At 35.6% G+C, this 9219-nt stretch overlaps 1 protein-coding gene across 2 annotated transcripts in view; it reads right to left on the bottom strand.

Moving 5' to 3' along the window:
- The window catches only part of COG3 (component of oligomeric golgi complex 3), a 76706-nt gene that overhangs the window by 43514 nt on the left and 23973 nt on the right, over positions 1–9219 (bottom strand). For both annotated transcript variants that reach the window (XM_011940000.1, XM_011940009.1), the window contains exons 8-12: positions 8516–8596; positions 4166–4209; positions 3582–3708; positions 2881–2972; positions 1650–1789 (exon numbers count right to left, since the gene is read on the bottom strand). In XM_011940000.1, the coding sequence (XP_011795390.1) occupies positions 1650–1789; positions 2881–2972; positions 3582–3708; positions 4166–4209; positions 8516–8596 (484 nt within the window). The remainder of the gene's footprint in view (positions 1–1649; positions 1790–2880; positions 2973–3581; positions 3709–4165; positions 4210–8515; positions 8597–9219) is intronic.

Raw genomic sequence — 9219 nt, forward strand, 5'->3', positions numbered from 1 at the left:
AAAGAGGCCAGGCACAGTGGCTCATGCCCGTAATCCCAGCACTTTGGGAGGCCGAGGCAGGCAGATCATGAGGTTAAGAGATCAAGACCATTCTGGCCAACATGGTGAAACCCCATCTCTACTAAAAATACAAAAATTAGTTGGGCATGGTGGTGCGTACCTGTAGTCCCAGCTACTCATGAGGCTGAGGCAGGAGAATCACTTGAACCCAGGAGGCGGAGACTGCAGTGAGCCAAGATTGCGCCACTGCACAGAGCGAGACTCCGTCTCAAAAAAAAAAGAAAAGAAAAAAACTTCACATTAATTTTGGCTAGATCCAGTGGCTCACACCTGTAATCCCAGCACTTTGGGAGGCCAAGGAGGGCAGATTTTGAGTCCAGGAGCTCAAGACTGGCCTGGGCAACATGGCAAAACCCCCTCTCTACAAAAGAAATATAAAAATAGCTGGGCATGGTGGCATGCACCTGTAGTCTCAGTTTCTCAAGAGACTGAGGTGGGAGGATCACCTGACCCCAGGAGGCAGAGGTTGTAGTGAGCCGAGATCGTACCACTGCACTCCAGCCTGGGTGACAAGAGTAACACCCCCAACTCAAAAACCAAAACAAAACAAAACAAAAATATTAATTTTAAAATCAGAAGCAATTAAAAATTTAGAAGCAGTAAAATGTGAGAAAATGAATGAGTTACATGCAATTGAGTAACTTTGGAAGAGTAACAAATTCAGTGTCTCAGTGAAAGCCAAAGTGAGGACAATAAATTCTGCGAGCAGAATAATTACTTGAAGGGTATTTTGTTTTTGTTTTTGTTTTTGAGACAGAGTCTTGCTGTTGTTGCCCGGGCTGGAGTTTAATGGCACAATCTCGGCTTACTACAACCTCCCCCTCCCAGGTTCCAGCAATTCTCCTACCTCAGCCTCTCGAGTAGTTGAGATCATAGGCGCCTGCTATCAGGTCTGGCTAATTTTTGTATTTTTAGTAGAGACAGGGTTTCACCATGTTGGCCAGGCTGTTCTAGAACTCCTGACCTAAGGTGATCCACCCACCTCGGCCTCCCAAAGTGCTGGGATTACAGGCATGAGCCACCATGCCTGGCCTAAAGGGTATTTTTTAAAGGTACCTAGGTACTATTAGGAAACTCATGTTCTCCATGACAATCAAATCAAATATTGAAGAATGTATCAGATGGACAAAGTAGAGCTATTCCAGAGAACTGCTTTTCTTTATTTGTAATTTCAAAACAGATGAACTATTATTATGAATACACACAAAAACAATTCCTATTTTTTAATCAAAAGTATATAATATATTCAATTATTTATTTATGTATTTTGTATTCTGGTAACAGTGTGCTAGAAATGCCTAACCCGAAAGTGATGATGTGTTCTCTCTGGATTCCAGATGCCAGAAAGAAAACTGGCTATATTTATTTTATTACTAATTTTACCCAGATTTTAAGATTCCTTCCCTATCTGATTGTGTCTTTAGTGACAGAATAAGGTGAAACTTCTTTCAAGAAGGGGCAAGGCATCAAGCTAAGCTTGAAAAATATTAAATTTATGTATTTAGTGGAGTGAGGGAAGAAGAACCTATTTTTTTTCAAATTCATTGAGCCAGTGATAGAACTTAAAATGATCATTTCTACTCATTTACCATTGTTCTGCACATGATCTTCAAGCACCTCATTTTTAAGAATCCCACAAAGTTCCGACAGAGTCTCTAAGTGAATAACATGAATGATCAATGGCCTGAAGACATCATACAATGACACACACAGTTTCTCCAAAAGCTCACTAAAATGAAAGAATAAAACATGGCTATTAGTAGTAGTTTTTTCAGGATTTTCTAATAGTTTAGAAAGCCTCATTGATTTCTTCCAGTCGATAAGAACAATAAGTAACTACTGGAAAACAGTATCTGAGGACATTACAGAATGATAAGGGAAAAGCTGAAAGTAATTCTAGAAACTGTTTTTGCTTCAAAAGCTCGGAATCAAGCAATCCACAGCAGTCAATTCAAAGTAGCTGCCCCCAAAGTCAACCTATTACAACTTTTATCTATTTCAGTAATAATTTTCTATATCTCCTTTCAAAACCAATAAAAATGACCAATAAAAATTAAGTCAGAAGACTTAATTACCTTTTATATTCTACTTCACTATGAATCAAAAGGTAATTTTTCCCCCAGGAAAGACAAGTTTAAAATTATTGAATACTTATACACTTAGATAAATAAAATTCAAAGTACTTTGGTCATACACCAAGTATTGTGAGAAATTTTAAACATTTAAAAACTTAAGTTGTCTGTATGCATCATACTGTCAATGGTACTCTTTTATACACAGTATTTCATCAAAAGTGATCACTTCAACTAAAACCATAAAATACTTTTCCTCATTACAAGAGTCATAAGTTTTGAATGTTTGTAAGAGTCAGAAGAGTGAACATTAAGAAACCAAAAGTGACTAACAGTGCATCCGAAAGACATTTTGAGAAAAATAAAGAAAAGGTTATTAAATAGTATCTGTATTTTTAAATCTTTCATTAGTTAGAATCATAGAATTTTTTAACTAGAAGGAATTATTGTACTTAATGGAGATAAAGGGATCTAGATCCCGAGGCTACAGAATTCTGTATAGGTTTCTTCCTATCACACCGTAATATCTAAATAATTACATTACAAATACAAAAGCATGTAAGTTGCACATTTAAGAAAATAACTTTTAAGAAAATATCTGTCGCACCCAACGATATTTTGTCCACAGACACACAGAAGTTAAAACACTCTCCAGCTAACGATAGAATACTCCTATAATATACTGACTCATTATGGTCATTAGCAAGTTAAATTTTACGAACAAGAGTTAGATTCCATGTCCACCTACTCTAATTTTGATGTTGGTTTTGTGAAAAATTCATTGTAAAGTTGGTGTTCATCCTGGCAGACATGAACCATGAAGGCACAGCCACTACGAACCTGTAGTAAACAAACACACACCACCTACAGTTAAAGACACACAACATTTCTGATGTTTATGAAACAAAGCCTACACTTTATCTTCAGAGATTACACATATATACTCTTAAAACAACTTACTGAATAACAGAAAATGGTTGGTTTTTGACAGATTACTGCATAACGGGATTATAGGTGATTTTTATTTTCTTAATGCTTTAGTTTCTAAACTTTTCATAATAAACACAAATTACTTTTCTAGTTCAAAAGTATTTCAAAAAAGAGCGCTTATGCATTTTTTATAGTATGAATTAAAATTACACTAAACAAAAAAGCACTTCTGCAGCAAAAGCTAAGCTAAATTGTTAATACAAATCTATAAACTTTGAAACCTCATTTTTCAAGAACAATACTTATTTGTGCATCTTCTTATCTCAACAAATAAGTAAAAAATAAGAGTATTTTGCAAAGGTGAATAGGCTAATTACCAAACTAGATTTGTCATAACTAAAAACATGCTTTTTTAGTTCACTATGGACACCAAAACTTATTTAACCAAGTCTAGTTTCTAGGATATCAACATAACTCAGAGGAAGATTTAACATTAAACCAAAACAAGTAGAAACTTACCAAGGCACAATGATCTCTATTATTTTGGCTGGTTAACTCCGCAACAGTGCAAGCAATACTAGGGCCCAAAAGGAGCTCCCGCTGATCAAGGTAACACTGGTGTATATCATTTAGCAGTTGTTGGTATCTGACAGAAAGCAAATGAGATTACACTTTTCATTTCAAATATGTAAATTAAATTTCATCTGAAATCCCAGCGTAGGTTGCCAAACCTCTTTTAAAGCTATAACGGTCACCTCTCATTTGTCCACATTAACTATTTAATACTGGAAATACAGACATAAAACAAAAGCAAATCATAATGAACTGTGACGCCAGAAGCTTCATCTTTTAAAGAAGGATTTCTTTTTCAAGAATAGGGACCCCACATCTGCCCAAATAAGAAGGAAATCCTAGTACGGGAAAAACTGCTGTCATGTAAACTTGCTAAGTCTGTGACCTTGCTCCCCAAAATAAGTTGTATATTACAAGAACAGGCTGGAAGGCAATTGCTGATAATATATCAGAGATAAAAGCAGATTTGGAAAAACAGTACTACAAGACAAAGGTTCATGTGGAGATCAGATTAACTTCTAGGTACTCACTCAGGTATTTTTTCAGACCGCAGTTCTATTTGTTCAATAAGAGTCTGCAAAGTAAGAAAAAATGTATTAAAAAACCATCTCTGTTATATTATCCATTACTTTCTGATTATAATATTAATTGTATCACATACTCAGAAAAACTATAAATATAAAAAAGTCAAAAATCATAAAAATCACTTATAATACCAAAAAATAATCACAGCATTTCAGTATATTTTCTTTCAGTTTTTTTATATCCACAGTTCTATATTTTTCTTTTTAAGCAAAACTGGAATTATACTACATATTCTGCTTTATAATTCGTTTTTTAAAAATTAACATTATTTCATAAACATTTTCCTATCATTAAATACTTTTCAATACTAGATGAAAATGTATAGAAGGCCTTAGCATAGTACCTTGGTGCCTAGTCAACACTCAATGAATCATTATAAGCATGATTTAAAACATTATGCTAAAGGGCTACATAATATCCCATTTCTACTGATATCCAGGTTGTTTCCGGAGAATCAGAGCCCATTTGTGAAGAGCCTTGAGCGAAACTAGAGGGTTCCAGCACCCGCTCCTTAGTAGCTGTTTGAGCCCAGGCAAGCTGGTTCACTTCTGAGATTCCACTCCCTACTGTATAAAACTGGTATAACAGCACCTACCTCCCAGGTGGGGACCCCAAAACACCAGGTCAAAAGAGATACGTATTTTTAGGGGCTTTTGATCTATTCTTCTAAAATGTTTTTTGGAAAATAATTCAATTACATTCCTATCAGTACTATTGCCTGTCTCATAAATCCTCAGAAGCACTGACCTTAATCTGCCAATTAATGACAGACAAAAGTCAGCCAGCCCTAACTTGCATACATTTTCCACACGTTCTGTGAGTAATCTGGCCATTTTTTATTAGATATTCATCTTTCTTTAGTTCACTTAGAATATATTATTTTGGTAATGTTATAGAGTAAAAAGCTTACTATTTTTTCAAATATTTAGCAAATCTTCCCAATATCATGTAGAAAACTCCAGTCCTTCCTTTTTTATTTGGGATGTTTCTTTATATATTAAGTACTACAACATTCCATTCCAATGATCTGTCAGTGAATGCTTGAATCAATGACACTGTATTTTTCAAAATTTTCTTCTTTAGTCTTGCCTATTTATCAGAGAAAGTTTAGAATCATGCAAAAAAAACAATCCATTGGAATTTTTGCTAGTACATTCTAACCAACAAATTACTCTGGGAGAAACTGACATTTTAAAAATTAAATTACCCCAACCAGGAAGAAGATGGGCTTACCATTTATTCAGCCTTTCATAATTTTCTGTCTAGTTTTATCATTTTCTTCATCCTTGTATTTCTGTTAAGGTTACTGCTAGGTAAGTATTTTATGCTTTTTGTCACTGATATAAATGAGACCTCATCACATATATTAATTGGTTACTAATGGTATGTAGGAAAGCTACTGATAACTATATAATCATTTTATAACCACCCACCACACTGAGCCCTCTTATCTATACCATTTCTTTTCTAATCAAATTTTTATCATTAGTATTTGGCTAACAAGCAAAAGCAATCAATCAGGCACAATCTAAATCTCATGCCATCAATTGACATCCAGTTATACATCTGTTAGACATCTAGGTTGTACACATATTCTACATATATATTCTATCAACAAAACTAAGTTTCTCCCATTTCAAAAAAATATTCCTTTAAACTGGCTGGCTTTTTTTTTTTTTTGAGACAGGGTCTCACTTTGTCACCCAGGCTAGAGTGCAGTGGTGCTATCTTGGCTTACTGCAGCCTTGACTTCCAGGGTTCAAGCAATCCTCCCACCTCAGCCTCCCAAGTAGCCAGACCACAGGTGCACACCACAATGTCCAGCTAATTTTGTATTTTTGGTACTGACAGGGTTTCGCCATGTTGCCCAGGCTGGTCTCGAACTCCTAAACTCAAAGGATCTGCCCTCCTTGGCCTCCCAATGTACTAGGATTGCAGGTGTGAGCCACTGCGCCCAGCCATCAACTGGCTGACTTTCAAGAGAGAAACAAGCAAGGAAGTGAAGTCAGTCAGCAAAAGTAGAATATTATTTCTAGAAACTTCACAACGAGTAGAAAGAATATATATGCACCAGCTTCAATTAAATGTATCTCAGATATGTTATAAAATATAACATATACTGATCTTTGCCCCGTCCATGCTATCAATTAATCAAAATAAATACATCGTGGATTCCTGCTATGTAGAATGAATAAGGCACATACCCAACCTCATGAAATATCCTACCAATGCATTAACTCACCCCCTAATCTTACCTGGATTACTGCAGAATCTTCCTTAGTAATGAGGCCTCCCTGTCTCAAATCTCTCTTCACCATAATCCATTTTTATATTGCATCCTTAATCTTTTTTATTAATACATAAGTGTACATATTTATGGGGTACATGTGATATTTTGATACATGGATACAATGTGTTATGATCAAATCAGTGTGTTTAGAGTATCCACCACCTCAAACATCTATTATTTCTTTGTGCTGGAAAAATTTCAAATCTTCCCTTTTAGCTATTTTAAAATATACAATAAATTGTTAACTATAGTCATCTTACTACACTACTGAACACCAGAACTTATTTCTTCTATTAAATTGTACATTTATACCCATTAACCAACCTCTCCACCTCCCCTCCACCCAACCTGTCCCAACCTCTGGTATCTATCATTCTACTCTCCATCTCCACAAGACCAACTTTTTTAGTTCCCACATATGAGTGAAAACATATGGTATTTGTCTTTCTGTGCCTGGTTTATTTAACTAACATAATGACCTCTAGTTCCATCCATGTTGCTGCAAATGACAGGATTTCATTTTTTGTTACAGGTGAATAGTATCTTATTGTTTATATATACCACATTTTCTTTATCCATTCATCCACTGATTGACACTTAGGTTGATTTCACATCTTTACTATTGCAAATAGTGCTGCAATCAACACAGGTATCCCATTGATATACTGATTTCCTTGCCTTTGGATAAATACCCAGTAGAGTGATTGCTGGATAGTATGATAACTCTATTTTTAGCTTTTTGAGAAATCTTCGTACTGTTTTCCATAATAGCTGTAGTAATTTACATTCCCACCAACAGTGTATAAGAATTTCCTTTTCTCTGTATCCTCACCAGCATTTATTTTATGTCTTCTTGATAACAGCCATTCTAACTGGGGTGAGATGACATCTCACTGTGGTTTTGATTTACATTTCCCTGATGATTAGTGATGTTGAACATTTTTTTCATATACCTGTTGGCCATCTGTATAGTCTCCTTTTGGGAAATGTCTACTCAGCCTCTTCGCCTACTTTTTAATGGGATTATTTAGGGTTTTCTTCTGTTAAGTTCCTTGTATATTCTGAATATTAGTCCCTTGTCAGATGAATAGTTGTAAATGTTTTCTACTATTCTACAGGTTGTCTATTCACTCTGGTGATTGTCTCCTTTGTTGGGCAGAAGCTTTTAAGATTATTATAGCCCCATTTGTCTATTTTTGTTTTTGTTGCCTATGCTTTTGAAGTTTTAGCCATAAAATCTTGGCCTAGACCAATATCCTACCTAAAACATTTCCCCTATGCTTTCTTCTACTAGTCTTATAGTTTCAGATCTTAAGTCTTTAATCCATTTTATTTTGATTTTTGTATATAGCAAGAGACAGAGGTCTAGTTTCATTTTTCTGCATATGAATATCTAGTTTTCCCAACAATCAACCTTTCCCTGCTAAATGTTCTTGGTGACTTTACCAAAAATCAGTTGGCCAAAAATGTATGCATTTATTTCTGAGTTCTCTATTCTGTTCCATTGGTTTACATGTCTGTTTGGCAAATCTGACCAAATAACTCCTCTGTTTAAGACACCACTTCATTGATTGTCTACTTTTCCTAAATTAGCATGACATGTAACATCCCTCGTGAGACAGTCTTTGAACTATAAAGATCTCTCCCAAAATGTATGTCTTTTATGTCTCCTACAACCTTCCCTATATGTGCTGTTCTCTGTTTATCAAAACACCCTTATTGGTCCCTTCACGACCACCAGTCAAGCTTTCAAAACTCATCTATCACCTTCATCTAGAAACTGTCCCTGAGCATCATAGGAAAAGCTAGATGTTTCCTGCTCTGTGGACTTCAAGAACCTAGACACAACACTAAGATACACTGCTATAATGTGGAAGGACAATGTCAACCTTTCATTCAGGTTCACTTCCTCGGTATAAACAAAGAGCCTAACATACAATAGTATTTCAAAAGGGCTGGATGAACAAATTTCGTAGCAATGTCCTAGTTATGTCAATAGACTTACTCTGACTTTGGGGGCAGCAGCTCGAAATTTCACATAAAATAATGTGAAGGCATTGTCTGCATTAGGTACAGATGAAGGATCCTAAAGAAACGTGGGGGAGGATAGGGAAGCAAGATAATTAGCAAACAAATAATCATTCAGAAAACCCAACAGAAACCATTTCCTATGGCTACTGCTTGGCCTGCATACCAACCAAAGCTTAGGGAGAAAAATCTGAGGGAGATTAAATATTATTATGGCTACAAATGAGAAATAATTAACTGGAACTGTCATCTCTCTCTCCTTTATAGTTGAAATTAACCTTACATTATTTAAATTTTAGTGGTAAACATATCCGAATTGAGATTCACATTCTGCCACTCACTGAATGTAGGACACTGGCCCATGTACTTCATCCCTGTAAGACTCAGTGCATCCATTAAACCCTAAAGGTTTGGTGCAGCCCAATAGTAAAGCACTAGCACATAATAGGCACCAGTATTTATGAGATATTAGTTTCCTAAACTTACTGAAAATTTCGCAAAATAAAAAAATACATAGGTTGGTTGGTATGTCAGCTAAGAACAATGTGAACAGTTAAACTGCAAGTCAAACGTCACAAGCTTTGAATGGAAAGTTCAAGAAGATACTCCACATTCTTCAGAAAATAAACGGCCGGGCGCGGTGGTTCAAGCCTGTAATCCCAGCACTTTGGGAGGCCGAGA

The sequence above is a fragment of the Colobus angolensis genome, unplaced genomic scaffold, assembly GCF_000951035.1.
Source record: "Colobus angolensis palliatus isolate OR3802 unplaced genomic scaffold, Cang.pa_1.0 Scaffold101, whole genome shotgun sequence".
Lineage (NCBI taxonomy): Eukaryota > Metazoa > Chordata > Mammalia > Primates > Cercopithecidae > Colobus > Colobus angolensis.